Source organism: Molossus molossus, unplaced genomic scaffold, assembly GCF_014108415.1.
Source record: "Molossus molossus isolate mMolMol1 unplaced genomic scaffold, mMolMol1.p scaffold_m16_p_3, whole genome shotgun sequence".
Taxonomy (NCBI): Eukaryota; Metazoa; Chordata; class Mammalia; order Chiroptera; family Molossidae; genus Molossus; species Molossus molossus.
Genome location: NW_023425366.1, coordinates 119766536 through 119785499, shown reverse-complemented (window position 1 = coordinate 119785499; position 18964 = coordinate 119766536). Strand labels below are relative to the sequence as shown.

Genomic DNA, 18964 nt, shown 5'->3' with positions numbered 1-18964 from the left:
CAGGTGCTGCTCAAGCTGTCACACATCACTTCATTTGGTTCTCACAACTCTGGTCCCCACTTTGTAATATGACATGACACAAGTCCTGGCTGGGTAGCTCAGTTGGTTGTGGGTTTGATCCCCAGTCAGGGCACATATAAGAATCAACTAATGAATGCATAAATAAGTGGAACAATTTTTTTCTTTCTCTCTCGCTTAGAAAAAAGAAATCAATTAAAAAAAATAAAAGACAGCCCTGGCCGGTTTGGTTCAGCGGTTAGAGCGTCGGCCTGTGGTCCTGAGAGACCCGGGTTCGGTTCCCACTAAGGGCGCGTACCTCGGTTGCAGTTTGTCCCCGGCCCTGGTCGGTTGTGCGGGTGGCAGCCACTCAATGTGTTCCTTTCACATCGATGTTTCTCTCTCTCTCTCTCTCTGTTCCTCTCCCTCCCTCCCACTCTACCTGAACAAAAAATGGAAAAATGTCCTCGGGTGAGGATAAAAAAAAAAAAAAGAAAGACATGACACAGAGTTGGAATTGGAGGATTTGTCCTGGAGACATGGCCAACTAGAGGAGGTGCTAGGTCTGGAGAATGGCCTTGAACCCCACAGAGAGAAGGGTCCCACAGGACTTACCTTTCATGTTGATCACCAACGCCCTTTTAGCTGTCTCTGTGATGGTCTTCACAGCGTCACTCTGGGAGGGGATGTAGGCCAGCTCCCAGGCATCTCCTGGAGGAGGAAAGCTGAAGAACAGGGGCAGCTCCCGGATTGACTGGCTGGGGTATATGGTGGCTTTGGGTACATTCTCCGACTGGATCTTCAAGCGAAGCCAAATCAGGATCCCGGAAAACAGCAAGGGCAGGAGGAGTTCCAGGGCCGTCACCAGAACCTTCCGCTTCTGGAAGAGGAATGAAATCACATGCTGATGGATTGAGAGGCACAGGAGTGGGCTCATAGATCCCCCTCCTCTGGGGATACTCGCTCCTCCAAGCTTCACTCATGCCCTGAGCCACACAATGGACACGCACTTCTTCCTGCCATGTACCCAAGAGTAGGACATACCTGCAAAGTGTAGTTCTTCCAGAGCAGGAGTGACAGCTGCTTGAGCACTGCCATCCTCTCACCAGGAGGGACCTTCAGCGCTAGTTACAGACCAAAGACAAAAAGTTAGGGTGTGCCATGAAAATGTGCTTTGTGTTTGGGGGAGCACAGGGGAAAGTGGGAAGACTGAGTCCTGGGACACATAACCTTCTCTCCATGTTTTTCCTCACCTTCTTTTGTACCATCTTTCTTCCCGAAATTTAAGCTCAACAACAGGCTTTTACATGCAATGTGACTGCTAGAGGGTATTTATCATTTGATAAAAGCTATTCAGATGTTCTCTGTAGTTCATATGAATGTGCTATTTCTTAGCAAAATATTCAGGCTGATGGAATTCCTCTCCCTGACTGGCTTCACTCTCAACCAACACAGAACCAGTAAAAGGAAACTCAGCTAAGTGTGCTGGCTTGGGGGTGGGGGGTGATTTCTAAGCTTGGAGAGGGCTGTGGAGGGAGTGGGGAGGAAACACCTAGTATGGGGACCCTCACTGGTCTTGTTGACACAGGTGTAGGACACAGGTAGGCAGGCACGTGGGTGGGATGATAGAGTGCACCTTCCCACCTTGAACCCTAAGGACAAGTATTTCCTGCTTTAACTGAGCATTGGTATGTAAGCCTCCCACAAATGGTCATTTTCCTTCAAAGCAAATCTATCCTGTGTCACTATGAATGTTGTATTTAAATCTAGTACATAAAACTAGGAAAGTTGGCTGAGAGATTATCAAACACAAGAGATAGCAAAAACAAGAGTGGAGGTTTAAAAAGGCCTCTCTCAGTAAAAAAAAAAAAAAAAAAAGGCCTCTCAGCTGTGGCTGGGTAGCTCAGTTGGTTAGAGCATCATCCCAATACACCAAGGTTGCGGGTTCGATTCCCGGTCCGGGCACGTACAAGAATCAACCAATGAATGCATAAATATGTGAAATAACAAATTGATGTCTCTTTCTCTTTCTAAAATCAATCTCTCTCTCTCTCTCTCTCTCTCTCTCTCTCTCTATATATATATATATATATGAAAGGTATCTCTCAATTTAGGGAAACACATTTCACTAGATTTCAGGTGTGAGAAGCAGAAACACTGAGCCCAGAGTTCGTTAGATGCTTACCTGCTAGAGAAGGAGGTGGTCACGTTCTGGAAGCTGCAGGCATGGAGGCTGAAGTGCAGACCAGGCTGCTGAGACCTAATGTGGGCAGCAAGAATGGCAAAGGAGAGGAGGCCCCAGAGAACTCCTGGTCACCGTCCACGCACGGAGGATGCAGGTGGATTGCGAGAAACCCTTCACAGCTCACAGTCCTTTAGGTAGGGAGAAACATCTGTGACTCACAGAGGAAGAATTCTAAAGTTCAGTGATATGGCTCTATGTTCAGGCTGATACTAACTCAAAACCATTCATTAAGTGGATTAAGATCATACAGAAGACTAAGATAAATGGCTAGTTAATCATTCATTAGTGAACACAAGCTAACACCACTACCCAAAGAACCTGCCTTGAGACCCAGTGTGTGGAGAGTGAGCTTGTTTGTTTTTTAAAATGGCTAGTTTCACTTTTGGCTCCAGTCAGGTGAAAATAACTTCCATTAAAGCCCTGTTTTCAAAGTGAGCTCTTGCCTTTTTTTGTTTTTGTTTTTTTTTAGAAAAGATGTGTCCATATCTAATAGTAGTTACTCAAAATTTATGCTTTAAAGTGTAGTCAATAAATATTTGTATATTTGTAGACAACCCAATTGCAAGAAGTTACTTATTCATTAATTTAAAACATGGCTTTCAGTTAACCACATGATTAAAATGTGAAGAAATTAAAGCTAAAATAGTATCAAGTGCTATTAAGTGGCAACATAATAAATTATCCCAATTCTTTTAAAACTAAGAAGGTGGAAAACTCTTAAAAATCAGTTTTAGACAGGTAATAAGAGAGCAGTGATTTAATGCTATCCATGGAGGCCTGTGGTTTACGAAAGGTTTCTACAAGTGGGTTAGACTAAGAGGGGAAGACCGAGCCTCCAGCAGGGGCCTGTCATCTGGCCTGGCCAAAATGATCTTTCTTCTTCTATCTCAGAAGGGGAATGTAAAAAAAGGTCACAGTTCACAGAGGTCTTCTGGTCAGAGAAGTTGAGGACTTCCTTTTCTGGAAAAGTCTGTTCAAGGAAGGACACATCACCAAGCTTAATCCTGTCTCTCTAGGCCTGGAGGGAGAGAGGGTGGTAGTGGTAGGAGGGCAGAAAAACAGACCCTCCACCTTCTTACGAGGCTGTGCAGCAGAATCTAGGAACTGACCTGAGTCCTGGGAGAGGAGAGGCTCCTGGCTGTAGTTTTCCTCTGGGGCTACAGGAGGACTGGTGGAAAGGAGGCAGCCCTGTGCAGAGGGCTCTGAGGTGGGGCTGGCAGGGTGACCTTGGAGATCAGGAGCACTGACGCCTCTTGGGACAGCAGGAGGGGCCTGGGGCTCTTTGGCATGACTCTTTGGCACCTTTGGGCAAATGGAGGGTGCTAGAGAACAATTTGAAAAATAAACATAAGAGATCCCTCACCAAGTTAGAAAATCAAAGAGCAAAATAGACTGCAAGTATGTTACTTAAAACAGAACAGATCTAATAACAAAGAAATAATGGATTTAGGAAAACAGAGACCAGACTGCAGGGGTGGCTCTTTGTTCTCTTCTAGTACATTAAAAGATAAGAAGCTTTTATATTTTATACTTACACAGCCTCCTAATCCAGCTCTGGCTTCTGGTATCATCACCCATTTATAGACCAAAAAACCAGGAGGAAAACCCTGGCCCAGGATCACACAGCAAAAAAGCCATAGAGTCAGGATCTGAACCTCCTAGGTCAGTTTCTAACCACTACACCACTACATCTTTGTGTATCCTAAAAGCAGTAAACATCTTTATAAAATTTGTATATATTGCTCTCAGAACGTAACATTAGAAATTAAAAGAAAAAAATGTCCCTTGAGTCCCACCACCTTAGTAAGTATTTTATTTATTTCTGTCTCCCCATAACACCTAGCTCATTGCTTTGCACATGCCAGGCTTTATCCAAAGTCTCACTGAATGCTATACTTGTGTCCATTCTGTCTGAGCAAACAAGAATGTAAAGGAGGAGATTCCCGGAATTACAAAACCGAGAAAGCTTTCTGGTTACAAAAGCAAATGTACACGAGGAAAGGAAGCTAAAGTTCCTAAAAACACTTGACCCTGGTGGCATAGAGAGTCCCCAGAAGTGGAAGTGGCCTTGATCCAGAACCAGCCCAGGTGGGTTCTACTCTAAAGCAAACACTTGGCCACTTGCAAAGCTGCTACCTCCGCCCCACAAGAGCATGTCTGAGAACTTCCCTCTGCAGAGGCTCATTTCACTCCTCCAGGGACAGAGCCAGGAAGGGAAGGGAAAGCTTTTTTTTTTCTTCTAAAAGGCTTGTTTGCTTACTGTTAAAATATTAAACATTACACAAATTGTTGAATATTTCAATATTTGCTTTTTAGGTGAGTAATTGAATTGGTCCAGAGTGAGTGCATACTGTGGGTTGCTAATTTCTGAGAAGTCTCTTGATGGCACATAGAATTCCTCTAAAAATGGTTTTCCAGTAGCTTTCATTAAAGAGCTGTGGGTTGTGCCAGTTCATGAGCACCCATGGCTGTTCAGGGCTCACTGCTAAGCAGCACTCTTAGTGCATGTTGAGGGGTCCAGACACTTCCACTTTTTAAATTTGTAGGTTTTTCTTTTTTCATTATGGGCTTAAATATATCCTCCAATTTCTATATGCCCATGCTAAAAAAGATTGTATTTCTGCATATATGGAACAGAATGGTGTTCAAGAGAGATCACTTCTGAGCAAGCCTCAAGACCAGAGAGCAGAAGTAGACAAGGTACACACCTCATTATGTCACATTTTCCTGTCATATCCCAGGCTCAGTAAATCTCCTTTCATGGTAGCCTAAGTCTGCACAGGCCTGGAGGGAGGCATGGGTGGAAAGGAGGCAGGGGGGAGGGGGTGTCTCAGTAAAGCCACAGGTGTACCTCCTGATGTCAGGTAGAGAACAGACAACCATAATTCTGCCTTCTTTACCACAGGTGTGGAATAGAGATGCCCTGGCTGGTGGTGCTGGCCAGGACTTGGCATTTTTCCTGAGGACTGAGGTGGGTGAGGATCCATCTCAGCTATGAAAGCACTTCTTTTTCTTTCTTTCTTCTTCTTCTTTTTATTTTTTTAATATATGTTTATTGATTTTTTTAGAGAGGAAGGGAGAGAGAGAGAGAAACATTGATGTAAGAGAGAAACATCAATCGACTGCCTCCTGCATTCTCCCCCGCAACCGGGGATTGAGCCCACAACCCAGGCATGTGCCCTGACCAGGAATCAAACTAGGACCACTCAGGCCATGGGGCAATGTTTAACCCACTGAGCCACACCAGAAAGCTCTTCTTTATCAACACAGGAGTCCATAACAGTCAGCAGTATTAAAGGTCTACGTGTACATACACTGAAGAAGGCATGACAGGTACTTAGTTAATGTTTGCTGGTAGAATCTGTGGCCTTTTAGGATACACAAGACAAAAAAGCGTTTATTAATCCAACAAACATTTTCCAAGTGCTCACTGTGTAATGGGCACTTTTATCATGTAAAGGATTTGGAAATGAAAATCCCAGTGTTCTCAATCCAAGGGGTTCAGTCTATGAATGTTTGCATGTACTGTAATTGCTAAAACTGAAGCCAAATAAAAGCATCACAAGATTCTGGAGAAGACTGAATTTGGTGTGTGTGTGTGTTTGAGAGAGCTCTGGGAAGGCTCCCAGGAGGAGGTTACATGAGAGACTGGTCTCAAGTTTCAAGTTGAGGTGAGAAGACATTACTAGATCACAGAGAACTGAAAGAGGGTGTGTGGGGAACAGCAAGTAGTTCAGAGTGGTAAAGAGGGAACGGCAGGGAATAAGCCAGAAAGGGAAGCCAACAAGGGCTTGGATGCTATGTCAAGAAGGGAGTTGGGGTGGGGCATGGAGGTAGAGGGTTGTCAAAATATTCAGTAATGCTGCTCGCGGGTGTTGTGTTTTGCTTAATCTTTTACCCAGTATGTGATCTTTTTCTGGGGGCGGAGTGCACAGTAAATTTGTGAAAATGTCTAATTCGATGGATTCTGCAGATGAAATGTCCAAATACCAATAAACACTGTCAAAATCAAGCTGAAACTAGCAGACACATTTATAGAGTATGGTCCCCACCAGGGAACCCCACTATTAATCTCCAAGCGGGGTGAGCAAGATAAGATGATCTGCTGGAGTAATGGAATGGTGAGAAATTTTACTTATAAGTATTTTTCTTTTTTTTTTTTATCCTCACCCGAGGACACTTTTCCATTTTTTTTTTTGTACAGATAGAGTGGGATGGAGAGAGAGGAAGGGAGAGAGAGAGAGAAACATTGACGTGAAGGGACACATCGAGTGGCTGCCACCCGCATGACCAACCAGGGCCGGGGACAAACTGCAACCGAAGTATGTGCCCTTAGCGGGAACCGAACCCGGGTCTCTCCAGACCGCAGGCCGATGCTCTAACCGCTGAGCCAAATCGGCCAGGGCAGTATTTTTCTTTAAAAATGAGAAAAATTGGCTTTACTAATGTATGTAATACATGGGCAGACCCTGGTACCCTTGTTGGGTGTGTGTCAGCAGCCATGGAATCCTGATGGAGGAGAGGTTCTGTGACATGGGGGTGATGGTGGGCCCTTGCCCACTAGTGTACTTTAAGCCTCTCAGATATGTTGGAGTTTACATGCTTCAAGATATCATGGTTGTAGTCAATTAAAATAAAAAACCAAAACCAGACTCTTAAACAGCCAAAGTATTATAATACTTTATAGTGACTCAGGAATACCTGTGAAGATCTTTGTGACACAGAGGTTCATTGATATCTTGTGACTTAGAACTTAAGGAGGAAATTCACATTTTTTTTTCATGAAAAGTTCAAAATCTGGATACTTTTTCTTTCCTTTTTTCAAGGGCAAATGACTGCAGCAGTGTGTCAGCTTGCTTATTTCTTTCAAGCCAACATACTCAAATCAGTCCCTTCAAGGAAAAGGTGACAATGCATGAGTTATGTCCTTTCCGAATAATCTGTGCCAAGAACAGAGCATTTATGAAAATGGATGTTTGAAGATGTTTCCACAATTGTATGATTGTGTTACCAAGGATGCTGCAAGAGTACCATTTCACAAACACCTACACCTGCACACCAAAAACTTTGGGAACCAGATTTCCAGCTTGCCTGATAGCCCATGAACATTTATCAGCCCAAATTCAAGATCCCTTGCATGACTAGTAAGTGGGATTGAAAAACAAGTACTGGTATATGCATATATGCATAACCAATGAACACAGATAGGAATACTGTGAAGAGGGGAGGGGACAGGAGCAGGGAAGAGGATGTCAATGGGGGGAAAGGAGAAACATCTGTAACAAAAAGAAATACATTAGTTAAAAAAGTAAAAGAAAAACAAGTACTGGACTCATAGTGCAGTCTGTGTTTTCATGAGGTGTGTTGTATTTACCTGTGAACACCACATACTACAAAAACCAGGAACTGAAATAAACAGGACACAGAACCAGACCTTTAAATGCTGGGACAAATATTTCACCATTTTATAAGTGAGATGTAGACTCAATCACATGGTTTTCTTTTAAAAACAGTGTATGTTGGTACAATATATGTTGTACCATTAGTATATTGACAAAATTTAATCGTGTTCACTTTGCCTCTTATCCCTTTAAAAGTTATATATTTGTGTATATTTCTATGCCCATAATATGCAGGACAGTAGTATATACTATAACTTATAAATAAATATATGGGGGTACATGCTCAAATTCTTTTACACAAGAAAGTGCACAAAAAATAGTTTTTAGACAACTTATTTACACATGTGGTCCTGGAGTGGCTAAGGCTTGAGGCAGCCTCCTCCACACCCTACCAGGATGGGTTTGAGGCTGTGGTCATTTGCATTGGGAGGGTCAGGTGGAGACCTAGTGTGCTGACCTCACACTCATCACCACCACCACCACCAGCTTTGTTCAGGGTCAGGAGCAGCCACCTCCTCAGGATCACATGGCTCTGAGTTTACACTAAAGCTACTGGTGTGAGTTGGTAGGGTATATTTTTGCCAAAGATGTGGCCCAAAGGAGGTTATTGGGAGAGAGTTCTACAAAATCTGTGCTGCTATCTGCTTTTTTACCCCCTGCTGTGGCCTCAGTCCCATTCTAGTGAGGTAATGGGGCAACTGAGAATCCCCAGGGCAAGGTAACCATGGATCTTCTGTAAGGAGCAAGGCAGCAAACTCATTACTCAGCTCTTACAAAGGTTCCCACCTGCCTGCTGACTCCAAATCTCTTCAAATGTGCAAATAACTCTGAGTCATTCATACACTGCACAAGTCCCCCAGGACAGGGACTGACATACCTTATTTTCCCACCAGTGTCTGTGCCTTCTGTGGTTTTGTCAGCTTGTAACATCACCCACTATGTCTGTCTCCACCTTCTGAAGTCCTACCTATCATTTCTCAACCAGTCCTAGCACCTCTGTGAAGCAGCCACTGATAATTCTGGTTCAAGGGTTCTTCATCTTGGCTGCACAACAGAATCTTCTGGGCATGCTTTAAGACAAAAACTGATGTCTGAGGCCCATCCCTGGAGATTCTGGGCTCTGCTCTGGACGTGGGACTCTTTCCCATTTGATTCTAACATGCAGCCAGAGTTGAGACCTTCTGCTCTTGTTGAAAGCCATCCCTCCTCCACCTCTGGACACCTTTAGTAGCTTTTCTGGATGTCTCATGTGTCACTTACCTTGTTCTGTCTTATGTCATAGTTACTTGTGAATAAATAATCTCTTTAACTTCATCCGAAGGTCCCCAAGAGCAGGGACCATGTTCAGCAAATCTTTCAATCATTCACAGAGCCTTGCCCATCATTCTTCCCAGAGTTCTAGAATGCTTTCCCTCCTCAACAGACTTAATAGCAGAAGAGTCTACTGCCATCTCAAGAAGCAAGTCTGGAGAAGAAACTTAACTAGGGAGTATTACCTGGGCCTTTCCAGTTTAGATTAAGTCAAATAGCTTCCTATGAGACTGCCTGGTACATGCACTATGGAAGGCTAGCATCTTTTTAAAAAACAACTTGAGCTACCCTCTCTTGTTCCAAAAGGCTGTCACATCAGAATGGTGGTAGATCACCTTAGAGAGGGAATGATGCCATTCTGTTTGTGAGATATAATAAGCAAGTGTTCAATTAAAAAAAAAATCTCTAAGAAGTTAAAAAAGGAGGGACAAGATTCTCAGGGCATCCATTTTAACCTATTTTCCCTTTCTCTCACATTTTCCATGATGTAAACTTTCTAAAGCCTTCATACTTTCAAGTTTACAAAAGGCAGCTTCAAAATGTACTGAATCAAAAGATATACTTGCGCAGGAGAAAAAAGCATAACTCCTTCACTTGCGCCTTGCCTGAGTCGCCAGGCCTGTCATGTGCCAAGCATTGGCTATATGCTGGGAGTGCAAGCCCAGACAAAATCCAATCTGTGCCTTGGGGGAGCTCACAGTTCCATAGTTCGGGAGGCAAAGGGGCAAACAAACAGAAATAATCTTATAAGGCAACAGCTTTAATTAAATCACGTCGAGGAAGTGAGGAGAGAGCATGCATTCATGTACCAAATATACACCTGCCCTAAACCCTCCTGCAGGAGACAGGTCCTGCCCTCATTAAGTTTATAGTGCACTGTGTGAGAGCAGATAACCGCGTAAACACAAATTCATACCAAATCCAGACTGACCATGGACACCAGAAGGTTGTACTTAGTGTTGCTGTAGGCCTTTCCACCTAGACTAGGAGTTCCCTTCCTGCTGTCCCCCATACAACTTCCACCACTAACAGTGGACCCCTGGATCCTCATTGGACCCTCGTTCTAGGACTGAGGGGTTGGGAGCAAGACGGACTCCAGCATGGGGAAGGATTCCCACCCACATTGGGACTCTGTACAGAGAGATGAGCCAGCAGCATTCTTGGAGGCCCTGCCTCAGCTTCCCAGCCTGGGACGCAGCAGGGCTCTAGCAGGCAGGTAGGTGTTCAGAGTGCCTGCTGGATGAATGCCGGAAGGTCTTATCTTGGCTGGGCACAAAGGATTCCGCAGCAGCGATTATATCTCCGGGAAGGTTTAAGTTTCTCCGAGGGCGGGCGGCTTCAGCGACCTGCCTGCAGATATGGGGACACGCCCAGAGAGGTTCGAGCGCTGGGGAAGCCTTAGTCAGGGTGGCCTGGCGCTGCGGCGAGATGCACCTGCTGGGCTGGTGCGGGAGGGCGCGAGCAGAGCCGGGGCGGTGCAGGGTGGCGGGGGTCCGGGACAGGTCGGCAGGGGCTGGGAGCTGGCCGGGGGCCGTGGGCCGGGAGCGGCCCCGCAGCCGCGCGCAAGAGGCGGGTCCTGAGGGCACTCACCGATCCTTGGCACCGGGGATGTTGCGGCCAGCGCTCTGCCCTCTTGCGGGGTCCACTCCTTCAGCCCCCGACTTCGCGGAGGCAGCCAGTGCTGACAGATGCTAGGCCGCCACGACGGGGAGGGGGCGCCTGCGACCCGCTACAGGCTGACCGACCTAGACGCTTAGGATCCTGCAGGGGGCGCGCCGGCCGGCTCGCGCGTGCGCTTTGGGCGGCCCCTGCGGGTGCCCCTCCTGCCCCAGGGCGCCCCGCCCCACCCGCGCCTGCGCAGTGTCCGGCTTGCGCAAAGGGCCATGGCCAGCAGGGGGCGCGCGACACAGGGACCGGGGGAGGTTTCGCACTCTCCTGAGCCGAATCGTGCTGTCCGTAGGCGCAGCGAAGCCTCTAAAGTAGTCATCACATGAAACTTGACCTTCGTTGGCCTCCTTCCATTTCCCCTCTAGCACTGTCTTTTATTGGGTGCCGTGCCCCTTCTCCTCACGGAGAGGGTGCAGACCTCTTGCTCGGCCTCACCCCTGGTGGGCAGCTGGTCTTTTGTGTCGGGGACCCGGTCCGCCCTGGTGCTGATGGCTGCGGGGGCGGACAAGGCCAGGAACTTTCTGTAATACAGCCGTAGGGGTGGGCAGGAAGGCTGGGCATCCCGGGTTGTGACCACGGTGACCGGGCGCAGTTCAAAAGGACGGGGAAGACAGGGGTCTCGAGATCGGGTCTGAATCACTTCAGGCAGGAGAGTCACAGGTTAGAGTCAGGGCCACCTCGGACTGGAGGCTTCCAAGACCAAATTGGGATCACCTTGGGTGAGGAGGGTCTGAAGCTGGATAAGGGTCACTTGGGCAGGAGGGTCATGGGTCGGGTTGGACCGAAGGGGAGCGAGGTCAGGTCGGAGTTAGTTGGGAACAATAGGGTCCCGAGGCAGGGACAGGGATCACCTGTGCAGGAAGAGTCGCTGGACAAGGGCAAGGTCACCTGGGGCTGAGAGGGTTCCGAGGCCTGGTTGGGGTCAGCTGGGGTTGGAGGATTCTCGTGGCAGGGGTGGGGCCAGGTGAGGGTGGCCTGGGCTGGAGTGTGAACGGCGCGGGGCCAACAGTCATCGCGGCCTGGCCCACTAGTGTCTTGGTCTCCAGCAATTCGAGGACTCCGAGGATCCTCCAGCGGTCCGAGGCACACCCACAGGTGGGCTGCTCTGCTGTCCCCGCTCTGGCAGTTCTTGTCAGCGGTCGCTGGGCCACAGTTGGCCGGCAGCACTTGGGGCGCCGCCTGCCGACCAGGCCAGCTCCTGTTCCTGCTCCCAGCCTCAGGATCAGATGCGACTGATTGAACCGTAAAGTAATGACCCAAGTCGGGAGGTTTCTTCTTCTGCCACCCAAACACTCCTTATGGATTAGTGATTAAGCGTCTCCATGCCCCATTTGATTTTCTTCATAGCACCTTTCATTATCTGAAGTGGTATTCACTTATTTGTTTGCTTTTTCCCCCTCTATCTCCCTTACCAGAAGGTGGTTTCCGTGAGGAAAGGTATTTTGTCTAGTTTATGGCTACATAGCGGGGTGTTAGAATGCCTGGCACAGAGGAGGCACTTGGTAAATATTTGTTGAATGAAAAAGTCACAAAGACCCGGTCTTAAATCTTAATCTGACTCCTTAATTAGTAGACATATCATTTTACCTTTCTGAACCTTAATTTCCTATCCCTAAAATTAAAATAATAATACCAAACTCAAAGGTATTTTTTTAGGGTTAAATGAGAAAATGCATAAGTGCTTATTACAATGCCTGGCACATAAATGCCAAATAAATAGTGGTATAATGTGAGTACAACTAGAAACTTACATAGCCTGGTCTTTATAATGAGTATACAAAAAAAAAAAAAAAAATACCCCGCACATAATTGAATGCAATTACAAGATGAGTAGAGGAGTGGCTATTATTGTGTTGTAAACATCTTAAAAACCATCTCTCCCCATCAGTCCTCACACACTGCACCCCCTCTTTCCAACCAAGTGTCTACCAGAAAACTCTATGAACCTGGCTGACTGGTCCTTGTCTTCTCTCTGCCTTGTCCTTACTCAGTCTTTTTTCTTTCAAGAACCAAACCTTGCCACTTCCAATTTAGACTGGTTACACTTTGCAGTTATTTTCCAGCCCTTTCCTGGTTCTGTCTACCCAAATCCAGAGCTGACTGACTCAGACTTTCCCCTAGATTGAAGGTGAGGGTGGGGATACTAGAAGAAGAATAACCACACAGATCAAGACACACAATTGCAAAGAGTAATAATTTTATATCTTTGTTCTTAATCATGTCAGAGTGCCTGCTATTGTAATTATTATTAATTATCAGAATCATGATTGGGGTGTGTGAAGGTCATTGACAAAGCAAGATTATTATGTGCAAAGAGTTCAGATTCTGGACCTCTGTTCAAAAACAACTGCCCACAGTGGGCTGGACACTTTTGATGTTTCTCAACAATCACTGAAAATTTAATCAAATTTCTGCTCAGGGTCACTAGTGAAAAAAAGAAGCCGAATCTAGAGGCTCTATCTAGTCTTTTCCCTCCATGTGGGAGGCCCAGATAAAGGTCTGGGCCTTTGTTCAAAGTCACACATTAGAGTTGAGACTAGAACTCAGGTGTTCAGGTTCCTGGGCTCTTTAACCCTCTCTGTTATGTAAATTACTCACATTCATATACCAATATATGCTGAGAAATTACATGGCATACTCCTTGGGGTTACCATGGCTAAGACGTTTCTCAAGATTGATCGCAAAAGTTAAAGTGGATGGTGACACATAAATCTTAATGGCTTTACAAAAGGCAGTAAAGCCAGTCATTACAATAGTTGGTGACATTTATAGATCTATACATATCCACACTATCCTTTTTAAATGAAATCAGTATGTCAGCTTCTATTTCTTTTGCAGGGACACAAATGCTATCTATCTGTATATCCCAATACACTTTGTTTGTTTGTTTGTTTTGTACCAAAGTGTCCTAGCTGCTGGCATTCAATGCAGAGTTTTAGAATAGGGCTTCTCTGATTGTTTCCATAGGAACAATGTTATAATTGGGAGATAAATTCTAGACCAATGGCTGTATACTTACTCCTTCATTCAGTGATTGAGAGGCATTATATTGTAGTGGTTAAAGCCCATTATTGAATCTGACCACACAGCCTTAAATTGAATCTCAAATCTTAATGTCTTACTTAACCATTCTGTGCCTTGGTTTCCTTGTGTAAAATAGGGATCATATAGTATCTACTTCATAGGATGGTTGTGAGGTTTGATGCATCAAAACAAAATACTAAGAAAAGTGCTTGGCATTTAGCAAAGGGCCCCGTTTCCAGTTTAGGGAAGATTATGAGGAAAGCCTTCTATAATGATTTGTGTATAGGTTCTTGTGTAAAAATAAAATTTTTTACATTTGAAAATAAAAGTTTTCATTTTCTATTTTTAAAAAAATATGTTTTTATTTTATTTTTATTTTTTAAAGAGAGGAAGGGAGAGAACCCTGGCCAATTTGGCTCAGAGGTTAGAGTGTCGGCCTGCGGTCCAGAGAGACCCGGGTTCGGTTCCCGCTAAGGGCACGTACCTCAGTTGCAGTTTTTCCCTGTCCCTGGTTGGTCGTGCGGGTGGCAGCCACTCGATGTGTCCCTTTCACATCGATGTTTCTCTCTCTCTCTCTCTTCCTCTCTCCTTCCCACTCTATCTGAACAAAAAATGGAAAAATGTCCTCAGGTGAGGATAAAAAAAAAAAGAGAGAGAAAGGGAGAGACAGCTAGAAACATCAATGTGAGAGAGAAGCATTGATCGGCTGCCTCCTGCATGCCCCTCACCGGGGATCGAGCCCTAAACTTGAGCATGTATGATGACCGGGAATTGAACTGGGACCTCTCAGTCCATGGGACAATGCTCAATTCACTGAACCTCACTGGCCAGGTAATTTTTATTTTTCTTGAGTAAAAATTTAGGAATGGGGTTGTTTGATGGTATGGAAGTATATGTTTAGCCTTACAAGAAACTGCCAAAATATTTTCCTAAGTGGCTGTACCATTTTGCCTTGTTACTGGAAATATATTACAGTTTCAGTTGCTGTGTATCTTTGTCAGTACTTAAAAAAAAGTAGTCATTCTAGTAGCTATGTAGTATTTTATTGTGGTTTAAATTTGCATTTTTCTAATGAATAATGATGTTGAGCATCTTTTCTTTCTTTCTTTTTTTTTTTTTTGTCCTCACTTGAGGACATTTTTTCCCCCCATTTTTTGTTCAGATAGAGTGGGAGGGAGGGAGAGAGAGAGAGAAACATCAACGTGAAATGGACACATTGAGTGGCTGCTACCTGCACGACCAACCAGGGCTGGGGACAAACTGCAACCGAAGTACGTGCCCTTAGCGGGAACTGAACCCGGGTGTCTCTGGACTGCAGGCTGACACTCTAACCGCTGAGCCAAACCAGTCAGGGCAAGCATCTTTTCATAGTCTTATTTGCCACTCATGTATTCTTTTTGGTGAAGCATCTTCATTTTTTTTTTTTTGTCCATTAACAAAAGTTGGGTTGTTTTCTTGCTTTGACTTTTGAGAGTTTTATATATCTGGATTCAGCTCCTTTGTCAGATGGAGATTTGCATGTATTTTCTCCCAGTCTGTGGGTTGTCTTTTTATTCTATTAATAGTCTTTAGCAGACAAAAAGTTTTTAATTTTGATGAAGTCTACGTTGTAAATTTTTCTTTAATGCTTTTGATGGCATAGCTAAGAAATCTTTAATTTAACCAAGGTCACAGAGATGTTCTCCCATTTTTTTCTAGAAATTTTATAGTTCTAGATTTTGCATTTAGGTCTATACTCTTTTTAATTAATTTCAGTTAATGGATTGAGATATAGGTCAAAGTTGGTCTTTTTTTTTTTTTTTTTTTTTTACCATATATGGATTCAAATTGTTCCACCACCATTTGTTAAAAAGAATATTCTTTTTCCATTCATTTGCACCTTTGTCAAAAATTGACTATATTTGTGTAGGTCTATTTCTGTATTCTCTTTTCTGCTCCATTGATTTGTGTATTTTTGATCTAATTTTAGCCCAGGGTTTTCTGTAAAGGGCCAGATAACAAAATTTTAGGTTTTGCATGTCAACAGGCAAAATTGAGTATATCATAGATGCTTGTTATATAAGAGACAAAGTAAGTTTTTACAGAATTTTTATTAGTGAAATTCAATATAATAATTGAGAACAGTGTTTTAAATATCTTAAAAATATGCTTTTATTGATTTTTTAGAGAGAGAGGAAAGGAGAGAGAAATAGAAACATTGATTGGCTGCCTCTTGCATGCCCCAAACTGGGAATCGAGCCCGCAACCCGGGCATGTGCCCCAGACAGGGAATCCAACCAGTACCTCTCAGTCCTTGGGACAATGCTCAATCCACTGAGCCTCACTGGCTGGGCTTGGGTACAATTTTTTTGTACTACATATCTACTAATAAGAAAAATGGAGTTATTTTTTTGTGGGACAACATATTGATTAGCTGGAGTTCAAAGTATTTCCTAACATCAAAATTGATTGTAAATGTTCAACTGTTAATTCTGATCTGTAACAAGATTTTGTGTATTTCACCATGAAGATATGATATTGATTGAGTGCATTTATGACTTGAAAAGCATTGACAGAATTCTGTTACATTATGCTCTTGATATTTGCCTTTTAACAAGTCATTATATTACAGATTAATCATATCCAATTGAAGGTTATGTGAAGGCTCCTCAATTGCACAACTAATGGATTTTGAAATATAAAAATTTTCTTTGCACTTAAATCAAGGTCTGAAAAAAAATGCTGCTGGAACAATAGTTTGAGCTTGGAAGAGATATCTCCTGAAAATTTGTGTGGAAATAGAGATTTCACTCCTTGTTTTGTTCTTTGACAGCATGGGAAGTGCTAAAGCAGCTTGCTATTGCTTGTGATTCAAACAGCATTGGTTGTCATCAGAATGACCATACCCCAGTATTTCACACATAAGCATATAAAAGCTAACTTCATAAACTATTCAATGTTCAGTAATAGTGGTTATGACATTCTTTCAACCATTAAAAGTTGTCAAAATAATTCTTTTTATTTATTTATTTCTATTTTTATTTTTTATCCTCACCTGAGTACATTTTTTAAATTTTTGTTCAGATAGAGTGGGAAGGAGAGAGAAAGAAACATTGACATGAAAGGGACACATTGAGTGATTGCCACCCGCATGACCCAACCAGGGCCGGGGACAAACTGCAATCGAGGTACGTGCCCCTAGCGGGAACTGAACCCGGGTCTCCCTAGACCACAGGCTGATGCTCTCTAACCGCTGAGCCAGCCAAACTGGCCAGGGCAAAATAATTCTTTTTTTAGAAGAAATATTTTTCCTTTATTGATTTTAGAGAGAGAGGAAGTGAGAGGGAGAGAGAGATAGAAACATTGATGAGAGAGAACGTCGATGGACCACCTCCTGCATACCCCCCACTGGGGACCGAGCACATAACCTGGGCATGTGCCCTTATTGGGAATCGAACCGGTAACCTTTTGGTGCATGGGTCAATGCTCAACTGCTGAGCCACACCGGCCGGGCTCAAAATAATTCTTAGTTTATAGGCTATGGAAAATTGGGTAGTGGATTTGGCCCATGGGCCAGTTTGCCTGCTTATGCTTTAGTAATACCATATTGTCTTGATTTAGTGTGGTTTTAGTAACTCTTGAAACAAAAGGAGTCCTCTAGTTTTGTTTTGGTTTTTTTTTCAAAATGATTTTGACTATTCTAGTCCATTTGCCATTTCATATGGATTTTAGAACCAGCTTGTTTATACCTGCAAAAGATACTGCAGATCTTCCAGTCAATATGGTGGAGTAGGTAAATGCTATGCTCACCTACTCCCATGACCACATCAAAGTCACAACTAAATTAAAGAGCAGCCATCATTGAGAACCACCTGAGGAGTAGCTTAACAGAAATCCTATAACTAAGAAGCCATGACAAGACCAGTAGCCATGACAAGAGGGGCAGGGACATGGATTGGCCAGGTCCCACATGGTGAATAAGGATCAGGAGGGATATCTTGGCTGTGGAGGTCCCCAGTAAGGAGCGAGGGGTTCCAGCCCCATACCCAACTCCCCAGCCCAGGGTACCAGTGCTGGGAAGAGGAGTCCCCATAATATTTGGCTGTGAGAATGAGCAGGGATTGCAATCAGAGTGAGACAGAGGTCTTCTGGAGTCCCAGGCATTCCTCTTGAGAGGCCCACACAAGGACTCACCATCACAAACTTATTCTCTCTAAGCTCCATGGAACGGGTAGGAGCTTGAAAGCACCAGGGATATATAGGGAGGAACTGAATTGATTAGCTTCAGGGTAAGGGCTGGAGGGGCAGGGATCCAGGACAGTTCTCTTAGGATGGAAACTCTGGCAGGTGCCATTGTTCCTTTGTTGACCCCTCTCCCCACCCAGCTTACAGTTGCAGGCAGGCATCAAATATGAGTTTTCCATTAACCTGGCCCCACCCTGGTTATTTCCTGAGACCCAGCCCCACCCAACTCATGTGCCAGGCATGAGCTACTTCCAGTGGCTTTTCCATATAAGCAGCCCGCCTCAGCTCAAGCTGCAGAGCTTCAGACTTTTCTAAAATCTCTCAAAGGTCCATAAACCCCAAACAAGCAGCAGCTGGCCTCGGTGTGCCCTCTATCTCTTGCTAAGCAGTTCCAAACTCAGCACAAGTGGTGACTGGTCTCAACTTACATTGTAACTTTCATCAGGTGGCACCACGCCTGGCATAAGCTGTGCCCAGTGTTGGCTTGGAACACAGCTATGGCTAAGTGACCACAAGCCTGACACAAGTGGCATCTGGCCACAGTTCACATCATGGTTCCCATCAAAATGTTCCAAACCAAGCACTAGTGGCAGCTCTCCTCAGCTCACAGTATTGCCTCTCCCAAGCACCTCCAAGCCCAGATCAAGTGGCAACCAATCACAGATCACTTTTTTTTTTTTTATCCTCACCAGAGGATATTTTTCCATTTTTTGTACAGATAGAGTGGGAGGGAGAGAAAGGAAGGGAGAGAGAGAGAGAGAAACATCGACGTGAAGGGACACATCGAGTGGCTGCCACCCGCACGACCAACCAGGGACAGGGACAAACTGCAACCGAGGTACGTGCCCTTAGCGGGAACCGAACCCGGGTCTCTCCGGACCGCAGGCCGACGCTCTAACCGCTGAGCCAAACTGGCCAGGGCCACAGATCACTTTGTAGCTCCTACCAGGGGATCAAAAGCCTGGCACAAATGACCTTGGCTCCCAACAAAGTCCATCCCAAGATGCTCCAGAACCAACACAACTGGTGGCCAGATTCAGACCACATCAGAGAAGCACCCCACCAACTCCACAAATGACACACCTGAAGGGTA

The 18964-nt window shown here is 44.7% G+C and overlaps 1 protein-coding gene and 1 long non-coding RNA gene across 3 annotated transcripts in view; one reads left to right on the top strand and one right to left on the bottom strand.

Moving 5' to 3' along the window:
* Positions 1-10667, bottom strand: part of LOC118641821 (ATP-binding cassette sub-family A member 3) — a 51526-nt gene extending 40859 nt beyond the window's left edge. The window contains exons 1-5 of one of the 2 annotated variants that reach the window (XM_036279402.1): positions 10546-10667; positions 3352-3564; positions 2183-2370; positions 1042-1121; positions 613-877 (exon numbers count right to left, since the gene is read on the bottom strand). In XM_036279402.1, coding sequence (XP_036135295.1) covers positions 613-877; positions 1042-1095 — 319 coding nt within the window. In that variant the 5' untranslated portion in view covers positions 1096-1121; positions 2183-2370; positions 3352-3564; positions 10546-10667. Of the gene's footprint in view, positions 1-612; positions 878-1041; positions 1122-2182; positions 2371-3351; positions 3565-10545 lie in introns of those variants that run through there. The other variant, XM_036279403.1, reaches the window with a different exon arrangement.
* LOC118641822 lies at positions 2355-5180 on the top strand. The gene is made up of 3 exons (XR_004961658.1): positions 2355-2376; positions 4880-4942; positions 5148-5180. It is a non-coding gene; the product is annotated as an uncharacterized LOC118641822 (long non-coding RNA).
* Positions 10668-18964: the final 8297 nt, after the last annotated feature.